Source organism: Capsicum annuum, chromosome 7, assembly GCF_002878395.1.
Source record: "Capsicum annuum cultivar UCD-10X-F1 chromosome 7, UCD10Xv1.1, whole genome shotgun sequence".
NCBI classification, from domain to species: Eukaryota; Viridiplantae; Streptophyta; class Magnoliopsida; order Solanales; family Solanaceae; genus Capsicum; species Capsicum annuum.
This window is the reverse complement of record NC_061117.1, coordinates 14767850-14791454: the sequence shown is the minus strand read 5'-3', so window position 1 is coordinate 14791454 and position 23605 is coordinate 14767850. Positions and strand designations below refer to the sequence as shown.

Genomic DNA, 23605 nt, shown 5'->3' with positions numbered 1-23605 from the left:
TTGAATTTATTTTTTTTGAATTACATGATTAATTGATTAGATCAATCATATTTAATGACAAATAAGGTGATATTAGTCTAATTTAAGAGTAAAATTCATATTTTATAGTTATCAAATACAATGAGATAGTAATTTGAGATATACTAGACGATCAATTAAATGATTGCAGATGTAATCAACCAAAATTAAGTTTAAATGTATGTCAATCGATTGGATCAATCATATTTAATGATAATTAGAGTAATATTAGTCTAGTTTAAGAGTGTAATTTAGATTTGATTGTGATCTTAATTGAATTTGCTACAACAAATAAGTTAGTTGCTAGAAATTTCATAACAATTGCTGAAATATACTACTACAAGTACGTTAGTTGCTGAATGTTTCACAGCAATTGCTGAAATATGTTACAACAAGTACGTTAGTTGTTGAAAAATTCATAGCAATTGTTGCATTATGCTACAACAAATATGTTAATTGTTGAATGTTTCATAGCAATTGTTGCAAATGTAATCAACTAAAATTGAGTTAAACGATTACTAATTGATTGAATCAATCATATTTAGTGATAAATATGGTGATATTAGTCTAATTTAAGCTTAAAGTTAAATTTTATTGTTATCAAATACAATGAGATAGTAATTTGAGATATACTAGACGGTCAATTAAACAATTGCACATGTAATCAATTTAAATTTAGTTAAAGGACTGTTAATTGATTGAATCAATAATATTTAATGATAAAAGGGGTGATATTAGTCTAATTTATGAGTAAAATTTAGTTTCGACTATGATATCAATTGAATTTGCTATAATAAGTAAGTTAGTTGCTAGAATTTCACAACAATTGCTGAAATTTACCACAGCAAGTATGTTGGTTGTTGAACATTTCACAACAATTACTGAATTATTTTACAACAATTACTGAATTATGCTACAACAAGTATGTTAGTTGTTGAACGTTTCATAGCAATTGCTGAATTATGTTACAACAAGTATGTTAGTTGCTGGACATTTCATAGCAATTGTAGTAATTTGCTGAATCTCCTAGAAAGTATAACATGCATTTTTTTGAAAACTGAATAACAAGAACAACAATAAGATAAAACTTGTTCACAAATGATAACAACTACAATAAGATGTGTTCACAAATAACAAAGATAATAAGATCAAATGTGTTTTTATGAAATATTTCGCTCAAAGCATGTAGTCCTTTTGTGTCTAACCTTTTGCATATATATGAAACATTTATTTTCTTGGTTGAAAATAATTCCATGAATCATTTTCTTATTTTTAATGATTTTTTTTCCAATCTTGCCTAGCTCAACAAATGGAGGAGATATTTTTCTCTCTAAAATCTCAACCCTTTTATATATTTTTAGTAGTTGTCGCGATTGATAAAGCATTTGTTGAATAGATTATTCAGCAACTGCTGTATATTTTTCAGTAGTTGTTGCATCTGTTTCACCACCTGCTGCAGTTGCTGAAACATATATTGCAATGGCAGGACCAATAATATAAAACTCGAACTCAGATGATTAATACACACTAGGCTACATACTTTATTTATTAAAATGATCGAAAAATATTTTTTAAGCAATTTTCAATGGTACACAAACAAAATTTAGTTCAAAATTGAGAAATTTTTTTTCCTCTCAAACTCTTCGCAGAAGAAATTCAAAACAATAGCAGCAACAACAATACCAAGAACATAGCAGCAAAACAAAGGAGGGGAAGAGGAGAAGAAGAAGAAGAATAGGAAGAAAACGTCGGGAGAAATCGTTGGGAGAGAAAAGAGAATTTTTTATTTATTTCTCCCCTTTCAGGAATTAGGATTTTAATTAAAATTTGGGTTAAAGTATAAAAAGTAAAACTTGAGGACTTATTTAAAAGAAAATCAATTATTGTTAAACTCTAATTATAAACTTGTCACCTACACCTAATATTTAAAACTTGAGTCATTCTTTTTACATTTCAACTCTCTTTTGTCATCCTTAATTACTTCGCCCTCTCTCTACTTCTTGGAAAAAGTCCTTCACTTGTGCCTTCTTAACTTCTCTCTACCCAAATATAGAACTCGAAACCAAATAAGTTAAGTTAAAAATAAACTGATCAAAATAGGCTATCTATTTAATAAGTTATCAAAATAGACTAAACATAATAAATTATTATGTTTTATATTTTTTTCTTAACGGTCAATTAATGGAATTAACTTTTTAAAAAATTAATAATTTGGTACATTTTATAATCTTTTTTATAAAACATAATAAATTATTATGTTTTATATAAAAAATCTATACAACGTAATAAATTATTACGAGTTTCATGAAAATCTAGAAAAAATAGCGTTTTGTCACGTCATTCTTTTTACGTCTACTTTTTCTCAGTTGTTTACTGTACATAAAAAATGGACCCCACCTGTTCTTCTTCCTCCTCCCCAAATTAAATCCCGTGAAACAACCTACTACTTTCTCATATATAAATCTTTCTCCATTTTCTCAGTAAACCTTACAACAACACACACAAAAAAAAAAAAAATGGAGGTTCTTCAGAAAAATTCCACCGACTTAGCAGTTTTTTTTTTTGGTTTCTATCTCCCTTACACCCCTTTCATTCACCATTTTATCACTCACCCATTTTATAATTTTCTTTTTTTTCATCCATAAAACTATAAATTTTACTATAAAGTTTCAATCTTTATGCCAAAAAAATCATAAATTTTCAATCTTTTGATAAAAAAAAACCTATAAATTTTCCATTTAAGATTTTCAATTTTTGATCCAAGAAAACTAAAAAATTGCAACTTTTGATCCAAGAAAATTATAAAGTTTCAATCTTTGATCAATTTTATCAAGCACCCTTTTTCAAATTTTCCAACTTTGGTCCAAAAAAGCTTAAGATTTTCAATTTTTGATCCAAGAAAACTATAAAGTTTCGATCTTCTATCCATTTTATCAAACCTCTTTTCCAAATTTTCCATGTTTGGTTCAAAAAGCTACAAATCATGAATAATAAAAAAGAAAATATCATATGAACCCATATGATAAAAATCAAGAATCTAATACAAATACATATATACCCATCTTTTTCAACTGAAATGGAGTCTGAATTTGTTGCATTCCCACCAGTTTCACTTTCTTTTTACTGACGCTTTGAGAAAAAGTAACATAAAAAGGATGACGTGACAAATCAACAAATTTTTTTTTTTTAGATTTTCGTGGAACTCGTAATAATTTATTATATTGTATAGTTCTTTTGGTAAAACATAATAATTTATTATATTTTATAAAAAATTATAAAATATAATAAATTATTACGTTTTATAAAAAGTTAACTCCGTTAGTTGATTGTTAAGAAAAAAAGTATAAAACTTAATAATTTATTATGTTCAACCTATTTTGATAACTTATTAAATAGATTACCTATTTTGGTCACTTTTTTTTTAACTTGGCTTATTTTGGTTTCGAGTTTCCAAATATAAATTCCTCCCCTCTTCCCTTTTCTCCTATGAAAAAAGGTTCAAATATATTATTGAACTATTAGAAGTGGCTTATTTATGTCTTCAATTAAATGTTTGGTTCATTCATGTCATCGCCGTTATAAAATTGACTCATCCATATCATTAATTTTTAGCGATGGTTTTTAAAATCAGTTTTGTCACGTGGCCTTTTATTAAAGATCCACGTCATTAATTATAATAAGGAAAAAGACTCAAATATGTCATTGAACTATCAAAAATGACTCATTTATGTCAGCAGTTAAAAGTTCAGTTCATTCATGCCATCGTCGTTATAAAATCAGCTCATCTATGTCATTACTGTTTAATGGTGGGTTTTCAAAAATTATTTTCTATGTGGCTTTTTATTAGAAGTCCGCGACATTAATTAAAATAAATCAATATTAATTTTAAATATCTTAGATCTATTAAAAACAATCGGTTCATTTAACATAATCCGACCCACACCCATTAAAGTATTTTTTTTCTACTACAACTATTTTTCTGATCATAAGAAATAATGATTAATGTATATCCTTTGGCTATTTCTAGTTGATTCTAAATCATTATAACTGTTACGCTTAACAGAAACTTTAAAAATTCTATCCTACATTTAATTCCAGCGACTCCAATATATACTTCGAAGTTGCAAGAAAATAAGTCAATGAACGATTAGGGCAAACAAGAAAAAGAAAGAGGCGTACCAATAAAGCTTCTCCAATATCCTCCCATCACAAATTAGGGAAACATAAATTATTGAAAAATCATTTCTAAATAACGACTTAAAAGAAGTTTGTTATCCAACTATTCCACCATTTATATGAGATAACTTCTCCCATCACGAATTAGTGCAACATACATTATTGAAAAATCATTTTCAAATAACAGCTTACAAGAAGTCTGCTATTCCAATTATTCCACCAAGAATATATGATATTTTTTCCCATCATTATGATATATATGCTTATTAATAATCTTGATACTAACTAATTTCAAATATTTTGAAATTAATATTGATTTCTTTTAATTAATGCGCGTGAACTTATAATAAAAAATCACGTGCCAAAGTTATTTTTAAGAATCAATCATTAAAAAGTAATGGCATAGGTGGGTTGATTTTAGGAAAAATTACCCGAATTAGTCATTATTGAGCTTTTATTACCACTTAACGCTTAATTTTCAATTAAATACAATTCATAGCTCCTTTTGCCTATTAATTATTCCTAATTACAATTCATAGTCTTTCTCATGTATTTTTCCTCTTTTACTATTTTCTATTATTCTTTTTTTTTTACCTTTTCAGTTTTTCTTTTCCTTTTTTTGTTGCTTTCTCTTTATTTTTTATTTTTTCACTTCTTTTATTCATTTTTTTCTTTTCGTTTTTCTCCCTTTTTTTCTTCTTCTTTTTTTGTATTTTCTCTCCTTCATTTTTTTTCTTATTTTCTATTACTTTCTATATTTTTTTTGGTATTTTTTCCTCCTTCCTTTTCTCTCATTTTTCCTCCTTTTTTTTCTCTCATTTTTTCTTTTTTTTTCTTTTTAATTTTTCTCCTTTTCATTTATGCGAATAGCAAACACAAATACAAGTGCGAATTATAAAATACAAATATAAATGCGAACTATACAATACAAATACAAGTGCAAATTATAACATACAACTACAAGTGCGAACTATAAAATACAAATACAAATGAGATCTATAACATATAAATACAAGTGTGAACTATAACTATCATTTATATTTTTTAATTATTGAAAAGGAACGATTGATTTTCTTTTCACGAATATTTGTTTGCATTTATTGATAAAAATAAATACAACTCAAATTTTTATACAAATACAATATATACAAATATATATTGTATTTATATTTGTAAAATCATTTGTTTGTCATTGTATTCGTATCAAGTGATATTTGTTTATTTACAAATATAAATAATAATTTTGATATACAAATACAAAACGGTACATTTGTATCAAATGATACATTAAATATTTATATATTTTAGAATTAAGAAAATATAATTAGTGCACTTACTTGTTTGTATACAAATATAAATGATAAATTGCACATAGTCACAACTAAATACAATATGCAATCAACTTACAAATATAAATAAAAAATAATTTCTTAAAAATAAAAAGGTAATGAAGAAAATAGAATACAAATACAAGTATAATCCTCACGACTAAATACAATATGCAATCAACTTACAAATATAAATAAAAAATAATTTCTTAAAAATAAAAAGGTAATGAAGAAAATAAAATACAAATACAAGTATATTCCAAATATAATCTAAATATACAAACACAATAAAATCATAATATAAATATAATCTAATATAATATGCAATCAATTCTAAAATACAAATACAAAATAATATTTTAAAATACAAGTGCGAATGATATAAAATATAAATGATGGACAAATTAACAAATACAATACAAATACAAGTGCAAACTATTAAATACAAATACAAATGCGAATTATAAAATATAAATACAAGTGCAAACTTTAAAATATAAATATAAATATAATTGTATCAATAAATACAAAAATATAAATGATGGTGTAACTACAAATACGATAAACAATGATGTTTACATTATCATCTATGACTTGTACTCGGCTAGCCATATTACTTAAAAATATAAAAAATATAAAATAGAACAAAAAAAATAATAAAGAACATAAAAAAACCAAAGAAGAAAAGAAAAGAATAAAGAGAAATAAAAGTTAGAGATTAAAGAGAGAAAGAAAAGAAAAAAAAACAAAAAGAAAGAAATGAAACAAATAAAAGTAGAAAAAAATAGAAAAAGAAGAAGAAAAAACGGGAAAAACACAAAAAAATATAAAAAAAGATAATGATAGTGTTAGGTTAAAAAATATTCAGTTCAACGAGATAAGCGTAATTGAGATTTTTTTCTTTTTAAAAATATTGAATTTCATTTTTGGCGCGACTAAATAGAAACTGTATTCATATTTTATATGAATATATACTATCTGTAAAATTGAATATAGTGGGTATAAATCGAATACAATGGCTATAAATGGTAATTATGTAAAATGTGGCTATGAAAGATGAGTTTTATAGCAAAATGCTGTTATTTTTGAAAGATTTTAACGGTGATGGCATGAATAAGTTAAACTGATGATATAAATGAGCCATTTCTGATAATTTAATGACATATTTGAGCCTTTTTGCTTATTTTAATTAACGATATGGACCTCTAATAAAAGGTCACGTAACAAAACTGTTATTGAAAATTATCGTTAAAAAGTAATGACATGAATAAACTGATTTTGTACTGATGATAACATGAATGAATTCAATATTTAGCTAATTAGTAAATAATATTTCTGATAGTTGAATGGTATATTTAAGTTTTTTCCCTCCTCCCATTGCCTCAGATTCCCTCAAAAATCTTAGATCCAAAATTTCACCTTTCAAGAAAATCAAGAATCACAGTTCAAATTCAAGATTCTCTCTCTTCAGACAACATTGTCACATCAAAAAAGTTCCATGTTGTCCTTCACCCCCACTTCAATCTAAGCCAACCCCAAGATTCTCTGACCCCACCCCCACTAGCCACCGCCATCACCACTTTTCTGTCACCACCCCACCCCCACCAACCCCGCCGCCTTACTATCAAAAGCTATTGATGCAGCAAAACCATATGATTATGAATCACTAATATCAAATCAATATGCTCAATCAGGTAGACTCAAAATAGCCATAGTTGGTTTTGGTAACTTTGGTCAGTTTCTTGCTAAACCCTTTGTTAGAGAAGGTCATATTGTATTTGCTCATTCAAGAACTGATTATTCAAATATTGCTAATTCATTGGGTGTTTCTTTTTTCCAAGATCCACATGATTTATATGAACGACACCCTGATGTTATTGTACTTTGTACTTCAATTATATCAACTGAACCTGTACTTAAATCACTGCCTATTCAGAGGTTGAAAAGGAATAACTTATTTGTTGATGTTTTGTCTGTTAAAGAATTTCCTAAGAATATTTTTCTTCAAGTTTTGCCTACCCATTTTGATATACTGTGTACTCATCCTATGTTTGGACCTGAAAGTGGGAAGGATAGTTGGAAAGATTTGGCATTTGTGTTTGATAAAGTTCGTATCGGTGAAGGGAAATCAAGAACAGCAAGGGTTGATAGGTTTCTTGATATATTTGAGAAAGAAGGGTGTAGGATGGTGGAAATGACATGTGCTGAACATGATAGGTATGCTGCTGGTTCACAGTTTATTACGCATACAATTGGGAGGGTGTTGGAGAAGTTAGATTTGGAGACGACTCCGATTAATACGAAAGGGTATGAGACTTTGTTGAATTTGGTGGAGAATACTGCTAGTGATAGTTTTGATCTGTACTATGGGTTGCTTATGTATAATAAAAATGCTATGGAGGAGTTGAAAAGACTTGATTTGGCTTTCGAGGCTTTGAAGGAGTTATTTGGGCATTTACATGAAGTGTTGAGAAGGCAACTGTTTGGGAAGGCGGAGGAAGCAGGACAGAGGCGTATCTTAACCAAATTGCCGAAGAACGGCTATGCACTGCCAGCGCCTTCATCGGATGCCATCAAATCTCAGAAAACAACTGAGCGAATTTCTGAATCTTGGTATGTCTGCATTTTTGTTGGTGACCTCTTGTTTTGGGACTCAAACGATGTTGTTTTAACATAATCTTTGTGGCAGTTCAATATTAGCAATGTAACTATCCTGTTGCTTATGCTGTTGTTTAACTCAACCTTGGAATTGGGTTTAGGTGTTGAATTGTAAGACCATCAAAAGAACTATAAATATTTTGACCTGTAACGTCAGCTGTTCTTGTGGTAGAAGAGTGACTTTTGATGTGATTACATTTCAGATGTTGAAGAATGTAGTTTAGGATGGAAAATTCAGTTAACATTTATCTGTTTGTTGCTGGATACGCTATTCTGTATCTCATGTATTTATGTTTGAAGATGAGAGTTGTTCGCTTATTTCTTCTGAAGAGAGTATATTTACATTTCTCAGATGGAATCCGTGAACATGAATTTCTTATGCTTTAGAATGAAGCTTTTCTGTTAGTCATGAATCCGTGATATATGATTCTTGATTACCATGATGTTCTCTTATATCAAATGAGTTTCCATATGGCATTGTTTTCTGCACATACTAGTCAAGTTTAAGTATACGAGCTAGTCTGAAGCACTATTTGGTAATTTATCATCCTTATTGAAAGCAAGAGAACATGTTGAACTAAAGAGTTGACAATGATAAACCGTTGTTATAATGTCTAAGTTCACTGATATACTTATAAAGTGGTAAGGGAAAAGGAGAATTCACACTTTGCATCCTCATCTTTGCTAGTAAAATGATTTAGTCTTTGAGGGAGCAAGAGAAGAAGAAATATAGCGGTGTTCTTCATAATTTGATGCATACATATGAGATTTGCAGGTTCAAATTCCAGCGATTAAGTTATATCTTCCCGCCTACCTACCGTGGAATAGTAGAGCTGCACCAAGCTAATCAGACACCACTATCATGAAATAATTTGATGATACAACTGCAATAACTAATTTATACGTCTCAAACACAATGGTATCTAGATTTGGAACTTAAAACTTACCCCACACAATTTTTATCATTTTATGCATTTCCCGTGTGACATTTTCTCTACTCTTTGCAGCAAACATCTCATATAGTTAGGAGATGCTTTTGCTTGAAGGTACTATTTATGTTCGAAGCATCTGCTCTAGGCTTGGTGGACAGGTAGCTCTTATATCTATTGTTGGTGGGAGGTGACAGGTATCCCGTGGAATTAGTCGAGGTGCGCACAAGCTGATATAACACCATGGTTATACAAAAAAGAAACAGATGTTTTTTTTCTTCCACTCTGGTTTTTTCCTTGATAAACAAAGATCAGAATGGAAAAACTCCACTCTTGAATAGGGGTTTCCCCTGAAAAAAATGATGCAAAAACTAAATGATTTCTAGATTCATATCAACTGCAAGCAATTGAGATAGCATGCATCTGGTAGTTTCTGCGTGATGTTTTATTGCTTTACTGTTGGTTGCTCTATAAAACTGCCAAAAGGTAATTAGATGAAATAGTTGTCTATCATTTCGTCATAACGTACATAGTTCATTTCCTTTTTAAGCTGCCAGATTACCTTTTGTCTTCTTCAAATTGCCGGAGGCAACCTTATGATACGTGTCAGTGATCTATTAGATAATGCTATTAGATAATGCTGAGATATATCTCATCATTTACAGTTACAATGCCTCTAACAGCTACCAAGACTTATCTTTAGGCATTTTATTATAGTTCCTGAGTTGATATGTCAATCTTTGTTTTGTCAGCTAAAGAGAACTTAATGATGTTAATCTCATTTCATACAAAGTCTAAATTCCATCTCTCATAAAAAGTTGCTCATTCAAAAGAATTGCTTTAATGCTTTATGTTGCAATCAAGGGGTTGAGACAATATGAGTAACAATTAGAGATCCCAAGTTCTAATCCAGCAACAACAATAGATGTGTGCTAATTTGTTTCAACCTTGGTGGGTAGGTTTATCCAATGGTTAATCTTGTAGGTTGTCACAGTTTGCATGTGGATTTATTGAGGTGTACCCTAGCGGTGGCAGAGCTAGGATTTTCACTAAGAGGGTTCATAAGTGAACATACGAACTAATTGAAGGGGGTTCAACATCTATTATATATGCATAAAAATATAATTTTAACCATGTAATTATAGAATAATTTTTCGTCAAAGGGGATTCGGATGAACCCCTTATCTAATGGGTAGCTCTGCACCTGGACCCTAGGTGGCCCGAGCACCACTCCACAAAAAAGTATTTTATACTTAATGTCATAGTCGAGTTTTAAGAATTTTCACATTCTAGTGATATGCATAACTTGGTTGATGGCCGTGGCAATACAACTACAACAACTAGTTTATGTGTATCAAATATAGTATACATGCATTCTTCAAGTTTGGTATCTGAATTTGGAACTTACCGATTCTCACATTAATACTTATCACAACAACATATACTAGTGTTATTCCACAAGTAGGGTCTTGGGAGGGTAGTGTGTACGCAAGCCTTACCCCTACCTCCTGTTTTCAGTAGACCCTTAGCTTAAGAAAAAACATAACAAAGCAGCCCGGGAAAAAGAATACCGGAAGTGTAGAAGCGACGACAAAATACTAAAGATTACGTGACAACATTTTGAAGAAAAGGAACAATGTCTGCAACAAAATAATACTATAATTGAAGTACAAGAAATAACAAATAATAATAGAAATCTAAGAACAAGAAACAAGAAGAGTATTGCTTCAATTAAACATTTTGAAGAAAAGGAACAATGTCTGCAACAAAATAATACTATAATTGAAGTACAAGAAATAACAAATAATAATAGAAATCTAAGAACAAGAAACAAGAAGAGTATTGCTTCAATTACTAGCATGTAAGGTTAAGAAATACAATACTCAACTACCTACTAGCCTTATACCCCAATTTGTGTCCTCCATAGTCTCCTATCTAAGATCTTGTCCTCGGTAAGCTGAAGTTGAGTCATGTCCTGCCTAATCACCTCTTTTCTTGATACTTCTTTGGCCTACCTCTACGTCTCCTGACACCTTCCATAGCCGGCTCCGAATTGGGACATTCATTCATCTCTTCTTCACATGTTCGAACCATCGCAGTCTTGCTTCCTCGCTTCCTGCTTCTTATCCTCTCCAAAGGTTGGGTAGCTTCAACCTTAGCCGATAGAGCTTCCTTGACCCTATTTTTGTCGCTAATCCTGGCTAGATCATCGGCACTCTGAATGTACTCAGAAACAAAGGTAGCAGCGAACACCAATTATTTAGCCAAATAGAGGTTAATTTCAATGGCGTTATTATGATTGGGAGTAGCAAAGAAGTACGTGAAATTAGGATTTGAACAAGGAGGGCATAAGTAACCTTGAGAGGAGGAAGGCAAGAGAGGTGTGAGATAAGAGGTGCATTTTGAGCATTGGATACAGAGGTGAGGGGAGGAGGGTTGTGGAGGGAGATATCAAAACAGATAGGGCAGAGGGAACCTTGGTGGGAGTCGAGTACACATGCAGTGCACTGATTGCGGTAGACACCTCTGTAGGGGAGATGGTCGAGGATAAAGGGGTTTGACGAAGCAAACTGCGCATTCACGACCTTTCAATGGCTGCTCCTCCACTTGCTGCGGCATCAGAACTAGCAATTTTCTCTAACCCTAATGGCCTATCGTAATATCAAGTTTATTTATAAGGACGGATATTAAAGAGTTGTTTAGATTCTAAGTATCCAACCCCCTCTTTTGTTCTTTTATTTTCTCTACATGCATTTATGACTGAAATAAATTCATATATCCTTTTTTACACGGAAATCATTAGCACATAACACTCATCCATGCAATTTGGGAAAATTTAATTAAGAGAGTTGTCAATGTTAATATATAACTCATTCAATTGTCATACTTGCAATTTGGAAAATTCAAGTTCCACCAATATTTGGTTGAGCTTCCTTTGCAACATCAGAGTGTTTGAAGGGTTCCAGATTAATGTGTGAAACTTTTGAGTTTTAGATGCCTTCATTAATGAATCTTGACGATTTTATATCAATCCTTATTAACTTGCTCTCATAGATCTGGAGAGAAAATGGGCCTCTCATGATGGGCTATGGAATTTACTAGACAAATCTTTGAAGTCTATTATGTATCTATCCTTTCATAAAGATCTAGCCCTACTATTGTCGAAGTTTAATATAGTGGAGGAAACTAGAATGGAAAGTAAAGGATATTGCATTCTTTTGCTTGCCATTTTATATCTTCTCCGAAAAAATCGGGCTAGAGATTTGCAGCGTGTTAGCAACACGCGGTAGTTTTGTTCCACTAGATGTCATTACTTAATGAATACTCTCCTCTTGGCTTTTGTAAATTTATTATGTATACATCAACTATGAGACATTTTGGTTCAAGTTGACATTAAATTAATTATTTGGTCAAGTTGTATATATTCCCTCCGCTCCATTTTCTGTGGCATCATTTGACTTGACACAGAGTTTAAGAAATAATGAAAGACTTTTGAAACTTGTGGGCGAAAACAATCCTTTGATATTTTTGTGGCTGTAAAATTTTTTTTTTTATGGGTAAATCATTTCATTAAGGGTAAAAAAGAAATTTTAAAGCTAAATGGATACTAATTATAGCAAGGTGACATTCTTTTTGGGTCAGACTATAAAGGAAAGTATGCCACATAAAATGGGACGGAGGGAGTAGTGAATAGTTCAAGAAAATGTTGCATCTATTGTATGGGACTCGGAACTGGCCTATGTTCCAGATTGGAAGCTTTATAGAACAATGTCTCTCCAAAATGCTACCATTGTTTCTGTGTACAATAGGCCATTAGGGTTAGAGAAAATTGCTAGTTCTGATGCCGCAACAAGCGGAGGAGCAACCATTGGAAGGCCGTGAATGTGTAGTTTGCTTCGTCAAACGCCCCTTCATCCTCCACCATCTCCCCTACAGAGGTGTCTACCGCCATCTTTGCACTGCATGTGTACTCGACTCCCACCCAGGTTCCTTCTGCCTTATCTGCGTTGATATCTTCCTCCACAACCCTTCCCCCTCACCTCTGTATCCAATGCTCAAAATGCACCTCTATCTCATACCTCTCTTGCATCCCTGATGTTGCTTCCTTCTCCCAAGGTTACTTATGCCGTCGTTGTTCAAACCCTAATTTCACTTACTTCTTTGCTACTCCCAATCATGATAACGCCATTGAAATTAACCTTCATTTGGCTAAACAATTAGTGGTCGCTGCTACTATTATTTTTGAGTACATTCACAGTGCCGATGATCTAGCCAAGATTAGCGCCAAAAATAGGGTCAAGGAAGCTTTATCGGCTAAGATCGAAGCTATCCAAGCTTTGGAGAGGATAAGAAGTAGAAAGTGAGGAAGCGAGACTGAGATGGTTCGAGCATGCGAAGAAGAGATGAACGTATGTCTCAATTTGGAGCCGGCTATGGTAGGTGTCAAGAGCAGTAGAGGTAGGCCGAAGAAGTATTAGAAAGAGAGGTGATTAGACACGACATAGCTCAACTTTAGCTCATCAAGGACAAGATCTTAGATAGGAGGCTATGGAGGACACGAATTGGGGTATAAGGCCAATAGATAGTTGAGTGTTGTGTCTCTTAACCATACATTCTAGTAATTATAGCAATACTCATATAGTTTCTTATTCTTCGATTTCTATTACTATCTGTTATTTCTTGTACTTCAATTATAGTATTATTTTGTTGCAGAGGCTTTTCCTTTTTCTTCAAAATGCGTTGTCATGTTATCTTTAGTATTTTGTCATGGCTTCTACACTTCTGGTACTCCTTTTTCCGGACTGCTTTTTTTTTTTTTCTTAGCTGGAAACATGAGGTAGGGGCAAGGTTTGCACATGCACTAACCTCCCAAGCCCCCATTTGTGGAATTATACTGAGTATGTTGTTGTTACTACTGCTACTATTGTAGTATTAAGTGTTATGTGAGAAGTGGTAAGTTTCGAATTCAGATACCATATTTGAAGAACGCATGTGTATTGTATTTGATACAAATAAATTAGTTGTTGTTGTATTGTCACATCCATCAACCAAGTTATGCAATTCACTAGGATGTGAAAATTCTTAAAACTCGACTATGACATAAAGTAGGAAAATACTTTTTTTTTGGGGAAGTTGCTTTGGCCATCTAGGACGCACTTCAATAAATCCACAACCAGATTGCTACAACCTACAAGATTAAGCTTTGGATAAACCTACCCACCAAGGTTGAAACAAATTTGCACAAATCTATTGAAGTAGCTGAATTAAAACTTGGGATCTCTACTTGACTGTAGCATAAAGCGCAAAAGCGATTCTTTTGCATGAGTAAGTTGTAAGCCTCAACTGCTTTTTATGTGAAGATGAGATTTAGACTTTGTATGAAATGAGATGAACAACAGTAAGTTCAGTTCTCTTTAGCTGACAAAACAACTTAGGAACTATAAAAAGAAAAGTTGCACCTTGGTATGGTCTAGCTGTCAATAAAGTGGGTTGAAAACAATAGGAGATGAGCCATATAAGGTGGCTCGTTCCACTTGGTTAGCTGCTAGAGAAGCTCTTTTGACTCGGGACAATCTTCGAAAGAGGCATATAACTTTGTTTAAGACGTTATCTGTGTGGACAAGAGACATGGACAAGAGACAGAGACAATTAACCATCTGTTTTTACATTGTAAAATCACTAGCCAGCTATGGGATATGTTCATAAACTTGAAGGGTGTCAGATGTTCAATGCTAGACAGTACTGTTGAAGTTCTTGCAAGCTGGAACGAAGGAGACATTGGTAATAGAGACAGATGGAAAATTGTCCCAGCAACTGTTTGGTGGATAAATTTGAAAGGGGAGGAACTGTAGATGTTTCGAAGATACAAATTGCACTTTACTAAAGATAAAATCAAACTATATTCGTAATTTTCATTTTGGTTTAAGTCTGAATATATATAGTCATATATACAGTCATGATCTAATTTTAGAAGTGTTAAGATCCTTGTAAGAAGAGCAAGAATGTTGTGACTACCATTTTGGGTTCCAGAACAATCGTGCTGATATTTATATGTTTGTATTCTAAAAACAAATAGGAGATGAGGGTTCAATAATCAGTAGAGGCAAAAGCGTTTGGAATATTCCTAAGCCATGGTGGCCCAACAACCTAGTACTGGTGCTAGTGTGAGGTACCTGGTACTTAGTGGCATAGTTGTGGTGCATGTAAGTTGGCCCACTAATTACTGTTATCCCATTTTAAGGGATTTATTTTCTCATACTGTATGAAGTGAGATAAGGTGAAATTTCGGTTTTTCTCATTCTTGAGACCTATACTTTGGACAGCTTTTTCTTCATAGCAGTGTTTAAATGCACGAAAAATGGGTAGCTTATCTGACCCTACCGTCTGCTGACTATGTTTGTGACACAGGGCAGAGGTGAACACTTTGGCACCTACATAATGAATATTATAGATTTAGGCAAGGAAAAGGTCAGAGAGATTTCAGAGGGAGTTTAAGGCTTCCAGGAAGGAAATGTTCTGTAATCAAATACCGTGTTTTTTTCGTCCATGATACACTAGCATGCGAAGTTTTGCCTTATAGCATCTTTTATCCAAATTTCTGTTTGATCATGTGTTCTCTGTTTTCAAGCCCTTGAAACTGACATTTTAAGAACTGGATTTGATTAGATTGATCAGTGATTTTGGAGACACCTTATCTTTTTTGCCTCTTCAATGTTGCATCAGCTGTTCGCGCATTTCATATTTGACGGTTTATACTGTAAATGCATACGTCATGTTGGTAGAGCTCCTTTGTACCACGATTGACATGAGCTCTAATGACTGCAGCAGGTAGAGGAACTACTCGACCATCCTCCAACGGTGGTAGCTCTGTCATAGGTGGTCGGTGTTCACCTAAGAATGCCTTTAAAAGGGAAACATGGAAAACATTATGAATTCGATTGTCACTTGGCAAATCCAGCGCATATGCAACCTGTCCAATTCGACTTACGATCGAAAATGGACCATAAAATTTGGGACACAACTTATTGTAAATACTCAATCGATTGGACCGTTGTCTGTAGGGATGTAAACGAAGCCAAATACCTTATTTGTTGATGTTTTGTTTGTTAAAGAATTTCCTAAGAATATTTTTCTTCAAGTTTTGCCTACCCATTTTGATATAATGTGTACTCATCCTATGTTTGGACCTGAAAGTGGGAAGGATAGTTGAAAAGATTTGGCGTTTGTGTTTGATTAAGTTCGTATCGGTGAAGGGAAATCAAGAACAGCAAGGGTTGATAGGTTTCTTGATATATTTGAGAAAGAAGGGTGTAGGATGGTGGAAATGAAATGTGCTGAACATGATAGGCATGCTGCTGGTTCACAGTTTATTGCGCATACAATGGGGAAGGTGTTGGAGAAGTTGGATTTGGAGACGACTCTGATTAATACGAAAGGGTATGAGACTTTGTTGAATTTGGTGGAGAATATTGCTAGTGATAGTTTTGATTTTTACTATGGGTTGTTTATGTATAATAAAAATGCTATGGAGGAGTTGGAAAGACTTGATTTGGCTTTTGAGGCTTTGAACAACAACAACAGCAACAACCCCAGTATATTCCCACATAGTGGGGTTTGGGGAGGGTAGAATATACGCAGTCCATATCACTACCTCCGAAGAAGTGGAGAGGCTGTTTCCGATAGACCCTCGGCTCAAGACAGAGGACAATAGACAAAAACATCAAAAACATAAAACATGATAAAAATAACAGAGGTAAGACATCAACAAAAATATTGTACATTACCAAACAAAGGACACTTTTCTCCTCCCAACCCTAAAACTAACAGCCGCACCAAAGCCTTTCTAGCTACTGACTACGGCTCATCTACACACCTTAGCCCTCTATCTTAATGCTTTTTCTCCATACCTTTCTATTAAGGGTCATGTCCTCAGTAAGCTGTAACTGCCCCATGTCACGTCTAATCACTTCTCTCCTGTATTTCTTCGGTCTACCCCTACCTCGCTTGAAACCATCCAAGGCCAACCTCCTACACCTATGAACTAGGGCATCTGTGCCCTTCCTTATCACATGACCAAACCACCTCAACCTCACTTCCTGCATTTTATCCTCTACCGACACCACTCCGACCTTCTCCCGAATAATCTCATTTCTAACCATGTCAGCCCTTGTAAATCCACACATCCAACGCAACATCTTCATTTCCGCCATCTTTAACTTTTGAATGTGAGAATTCTTAACCGGCCAACACTCCGCTCCATACAACATAGCCGGTCGGACTGCAACTCTATAGAATTTGCCTTTAAGCTTAGGGGGCACCTTCTTATCACATAAGATTCCCGAAGCGAGCCTCCATTTCATCCAATCTGCCCCAATACGGTGAGAGACATCCTCATCAATCTCCCCATTCCCCTGAATCATAGATCTAAGATACTTAAAACTATCCCTCTTGGAAACCGCCTGGGAATCCAACTTCACTACCACCTCATCCTCTTGCCTTGAGTCACTAAACTTACACTCCAAGTACTCCGTCTTGGTCCTACTCAATCTGAATCCTTTAGACTTCAGGGTTTGTCTCCAAACCTCCAGCTTATCATTAACACCTTGCCGCGATTCATCAATCAAAACTACATCGTCCGCAAAAAGCATACACCAGAGCACCTCTCCTTGAATACTCTGCATCAACACATCCATCATCAAGGAGAATAAAAACGGACTAAGAGTAGATCCCTGGTGCCTCCGCACTAAGTGAACTGCCCCAGTCGTTGAGCAACCAGGCATAAATCTAAATTGATTCTCCGAAATAGACACTATCTTCCTCAACCTCCGCTCCACTCCCTCTCCCAAATCTTCATCGTGTGACTCAACAACTTAATACCACGGTAGTTGTTGCAACTCTGAATGTCACCCTCGGGCATCTTAGCGTACTTGAAAATGTTGTTAAATAAATTGGTCAGCCACCTCAACCCTGCCCCGCTAGAAAACTTTCAAAAATCCATCGGAATCTCGTCGGGCCCCGTCGCCCTACCCCTTTGCATCTTGTGAATAGCCTTACTGACCTCCTTTACCTTAAAACGCCGACAATAGCCGAAATCGTGACCCTTCTCGGTGTGCTCCAACTTCCCTAACACAATGCCTCTGTCCCCCTCATCATTCAAAAGCCTATGAAAATACAACTGCCATCTTTTCTTAATGAGCTTCCTCTACCAAAATCCTGCCATCCTCTCCCTTAATACACTTCACTTGATCCAGATACCGACCCTTCCGCTCCCTAGTCTTGGCAAACCTAAACAACCTTTTTTTTCCCACCTCTCTCCTAAGATCCCTTATACAAACTCTCAAAAGCAGAAGTCGTAGTAGCCATAATTGCCAACTTAGCCTCCTTCTTAGCTAACTTGTACTCCTCCCTTCTCACCCGCTTCTCTTCTTCATCCTTACTTTCCACCAACTTAGCATAAGCCGTCTTCTTCTATTCCACCTTCTTCTTAACCTCTTCATTCCACCACCAATCCCTCCAAAACCGGCCAGACCAACCCCTCGAGACATCCAACACCTCTCTAGCCGTCTCCTTGATGCAACCAGCAGCCCTATCCCACATACTATCCACGTCCCCCTCACACTCCTAAACCCCCATCCCCTCTAACTTCGCCCCTATCTCCAAAGCACTAGCCATAGTCAGGCCATCCCACCTAACTCTAGGTCGACCCTCCCTACCCCATCTCTTCTTGCCCTTCTTGATCACCAAATCCACCAGAAGTCGTCTATGCTGGGTCACAAGATTCTCACTTGGATTTACCTTACAATCTTTACACATTGCTCTATCCCCCTTCCTAAGCAGTAAAAAGTCAATCAGAGTCTTGGCTACCCTACTCCGGAAAGTAACCAGATGCTCATCTTTCTTCGGGAAGCTGGAATTCAGTACCACCAACCCAAAAGCCCTTGCAAAATCAAACAAAGCAGCCCCCTCAGCATTCCTAACCCCGAACCTAAAGCCTCCATGCACATCATGATAACCCATCAGCAATGACCCGATGTGCCCATTGAAATCTTCTCCTATGAAAATCTTCTCCGAACTAGGCACATCTCTAACCACCTCGTCCAAAACCTCCCAAAATTTCTTCTTCTCCTCGCCCAGATGTTCCAAGTAGATCCCTAAATGACCAATAGATAAATGTTAACTGAAGAAGGAGTTATTTGGGCATTTACATGAATTGTTGAGAAGACAACTGTTTGGGAAAGTGGAGGAAGCAGGACAGAGGCGTATCTTAACCAAATTACCGAAGAATGGCTATGCACTGCCAGCCCCTTCATTGGATGCCATCAAATCTCAGAACAACACTCAGCAAATTTCTGAATCTTGGTATATTTGCATTTTTGTTGGTGACCTTTTTCTTTGGGAATCAAAGGATGTTGTTTTAACAGAATCTTTGTGACAATTCAATATTAGCAATGTAACTATCCTACAAGGACATGCTCATCCTGTTGCTTATGCTGTTGTTTAATTCAACCTTGGAGTTGGGGTTCGGTGTTGAATTGTAAGACCATCAAAAGAACTATAAATATTTTGAAATATTTTGACCTGTAATGTCAGCTGTCCCTTTGATAGTTTAGGAACATTTGTGGTAGGAGAGTGACTTTTGATGTGATTACATTTCAGATGTTGAAGAATGTAGTTTAGGATGGAAAATTCAGTTAACATTTATCTGTTTGTTGCTGGATATGCTATTCTGTATCTCATGTATATATGTTTGAAGATGAGAGTTATGTGTTCGCTTATTTCTTCTGAAGAGAGTCGCATTTACATTTCTGAGATGGACTCCGTGAACATGAATTTCTTATGCTTTAGAATGAAGCTTATGTTAGTCATGAATACGTGATGTATGATTCTTGATTACCATGATGTTCTCTTATATCAAATGAGTTTCCATATGGCATTGTTTTCTGCACATACTAGTCAAGTTTTAAGTATACGAGCTAGTCTGAAGCACTATTTGGTAATTTATCATCCTTATTGAAAGCAAGAGAACATGTTGAACTAAAGAGTTAACAATGGTAAACCGTTGTTATAATGTCTAAGCTCATTGATATACTTATAAAGTGGTAAGGGAAAAGGAGAATTCACACTTTGCATCCTCATCTTTGCTAGTAAAATGATTTAGTCTTTGGGGAGAGCAAGAGAAGAAGAAATATAGCGGTGTTCTTCATAATTTGATGCATATATATGATGTTTGCAGGTTCAAATTTTATCGATTAAGTTATATCTTCCCGCCTACCTACCGTGGAATAGTTCACCAAGCGAATCGGACACCATTATCATGAAATAATTTGCTGATACAACTGCAATAACTAATTTATACGTCTCAAATACAGTGGTATCTAGATTTGGAACATAACACTTACCCCCCACCCCCACCCCCACAATTTAATCATTTTATGCATTCCCCATGTGACATCTTCTCTACTATTTGCAGCAAACATCTCATATAGTTAGTAGATGCTTTTGTTTGAAGGTACTATTTATGTTCGAAGCATCTGCTCTCGTCTTGGTGGACAAAGCTCCCTGATATTTATTGCTGGTGGGAGGTGACAGGTATCCCATGGAATTAGTCGAGCTGCGCGCAAGCTGACATGACACCACTGTTATACAAAAAAAGAAACACATGTTTCTCTCTTCCACTCTGTTTTTTTTTCCTTGATAAACAAAGAGCGGAATGGAAAAACTTCACTCTTAAAATAGGGGTTTCCCCTGAAAAAATGATGCACAAACTAAATGATTTTTAGATTCATATTAACTGCAAGCAATTGAGATAGCATGCTTCTGGATGTTTTATTGCTTTATTGTTGGTTGCTCAATAAAACTGCCAAAAGGTGATTAGATGAAATAGTTGTTTCTCATTTCGTCATAACGTACATAGTTCATTTCCTTTTTAAGCTGCCAGATTACCTTTTGTCTTCTTCAAATTGTCGGAGGCAACCTTATGATACTTGTCACTGATCTATTAGATAATGCTGAGATATATCTCATCATTTACAGTTACAATGCCTCTACCAACTACCAAGACTTATCTTTAGGCATTTTATTCTAGTTCCTGAGTTGATATGTCAATCTTTGTTTTGTCAGCTAAAGAAAACTTAATGATGTTCATCTCATTTCATACAAAGTGTAAATTCCATCTCTCATAAAAAGAAACCGAGGCTTCCTATTTGCTTATACAAAAGAATTGCTTTAACGCTTTAAGTTGCAGTCAAGGGATTGATACATATGAGTAACAATTAGGATTCCCAAGTTCTAATCCAGAGACAACAATAGATGTGTGCTAATTTGTTTCAACCTTGGTGGGTAGGTTTATCCAACGGTTAATCTTGTAGGTTGTAGCAATTTGCTTGTGGATTTATTTCGGTACACCCTAGGTGTCCCGAGCACCACTCCACTAAAAGGTATTTTTATACTTAATGTCGTAGTCGAGTTTTAAGAATTTTCACCTTCTAGTGATATGCATAACTTGGTTGATGGCTATGACAATACAACTACAACAACTAATTTATGTGTATCAAATACATTATACATGTATTCTTCAAGTATGGTATTTGAATTTGGAACTTACCAATTCTCACATTAACACTTAACACTTAATACTTAACACTACTACTACAGCAACAACAATATAATACTAGTGTTATTCCACAAGTGGGGTCTTGGGAGGGCAGTGTGTACGTAAACCTTACCCCTACCTCTTGTTTTCGGTAGACCCTTAGCTTAAGAAAAAACATAACAAAGAAGTCCGGGAAAAGGAATACCAAAAGTGTAGAAGCCACGACAAAATATTAAAGATAACATGACAAAGCATTCTGAAGAAAAGGAACAATGTCTGCAACAAAATAATACTATAATTGAAGTACAAGAAATAACAAATAATAATAGAAATCGAAGAACAACTAACTACAAGAGTATTGCTTTAATTTCTAGCATATAAGGTTAAGAAATGCAATACTCAACTACTTACTAGCCTTATACCCAATTTGTGTCCTCCATAGCCTCATATCTAAGATTTTATCCTCGGTAAACTGAAGTTGAGCCATGTCCTACCTAATCACCTCTTTTCTTGATACTTCTTCGGCCTACCTCTACCTCTCCTAACACCTTCCATAGCCGGCTCCAAATTGGGACATTCGTTCATCTCTTCTTCACATGCTCGAATCATCTCAGTCTTGCTTCCTCGCTTCCTGCTTCTTATCCTCTCCAAAGCCCGGGTAGCTTCGACCTTAGGCGATAGAGCTTCCTTGACCTTATTTTTGGCGCTAATTCGGGCTAGATCATCGGCACTGTGAATGTGCTCAGAAACAATAGTAGCAGCAACCACCAATTGTTTAGCCAAATGGAGGTTAATTTCAAAGGTGTTATCATGATTGGGAGTAGCAAAGAAGTAAGTGAAATTAGGGTTTAAACAAGGAGGGCACAAGTAACCTTGGGAGGAGGAATCAACATTAGGGATGCAAGAGAGGTGTGAGATAGAGGTGCATTTTGAGCATTGGATACAGAGGTGAGGAGGAGGAGGGTTGTAGAGGAAGATATCAAAGCAGATAGGGCAGAAGGAACCTGGGTGGGATTCAAGTACACATGCAGTGCAAAGATGGTGGTAGACACCTCTGTAGGGGAGATGGTGGAGGATGAAGGGGCGTTTGACGAAACAAACTGCGCATTCACGGCCTTCCAATGGCTGTTCCTCCACTTGCTGCGGCATCAGAACTAGCAATTTTCTCTAACCCTAATGGCGTATTGTAATCTCAAGTTTATTTATAAGGACGGATATTAAAGAGTTGTTTAGATTCTAAGTATCCAATCCCCTCTTTTGTTCTTTTATTTTCTCTACATGCATTTATGACTGAAATAAATACATATATCCTTTTTTACATGGAAATCATTAGCACATAACACTCATCCATGCAATTTGGGAATTTTTTTTTAAAGAGAGTTGTCACTGTTAATATATAACTCATTCAATTGTCATACTTGCAATTTGGAAAATTCAAGTTCCACCAATATTTGGTTGAGTTGCCTTTTCAACGTCGGAGATGTTTGAAGGGTTCCAGATTAATGTGTGAAACTTTTGAGTTTTAGATGCCATCATTAATGAATCTTGACGATTTTATATCATTACTTATTAACTTGCTCTCATATATCTGGAGAGAATACGGGCCTCTCATGATGGGCTATGGAATTTACTAGACAAATCTTTGAAGTCTATTATGTATCTATCCTTTCATAAAGATCTAGCCTACTATTGTCAAAGTTTAATAGAGTGGAGGGAACTAGAATGGAAAGTAAAGGATACTGCATTCTTTTACTTGCCATTTTATATCTTCTCCAGAAAATTTCGGGCTAGAGATTTGCAGCGTGTTAGCAGCACGCGGTAGTTTTGTTCCACTAGATGTCATTACTTAATGAATGCTCTCCTCTTGGCTTTTGTAAATTTATTATGTATACATCAGCTATGAG

At 34.7% G+C, this 23605-nt stretch overlaps 2 protein-coding genes across 4 annotated transcripts; one reads left to right on the top strand and one right to left on the bottom strand.

The window, feature by feature from the left end:
- The first annotated feature begins 6888 nt into the window (after window positions 1-6888).
- LOC107876377 (arogenate dehydrogenase 2, chloroplastic) lies at window positions 6889-22965 on the top strand. 3 transcript variants are annotated; one of them, XM_047415193.1, is made up of 2 exons: window positions 6889-8135; window positions 20619-22965. In XM_047415193.1, exons 1-2 carry the CDS (start codon window positions 7570-7572, stop codon window positions 20713-20715), a joined length of 663 nt encoding a protein of 220 aa, XP_047271149.1. In that variant the 5' UTR covers window positions 6889-7569; the 3' UTR covers window positions 20716-22965. The 3 variants fall into 3 exon arrangements, with proteins under 3 accessions (XP_047271149.1, XP_047271150.1, XP_047271151.1); XM_047415194.1 differs by lacking the exon at window positions 20619-22965 and adding an exon at window positions 9227-9516; XM_047415195.1 differs by lacking the exon at window positions 20619-22965 and adding an exon at window positions 9188-9516.
- Window positions 22200-22850, bottom strand: LOC107876378. Its single transcript, XM_016723317.2, has one exon. The coding sequence runs from the start codon at window positions 22848-22850 to the stop codon at window positions 22200-22202; it is 651 nt and encodes a 216-aa protein (XP_016578803.1).
- Window positions 22966-23605: the final 640 nt, after the last annotated feature.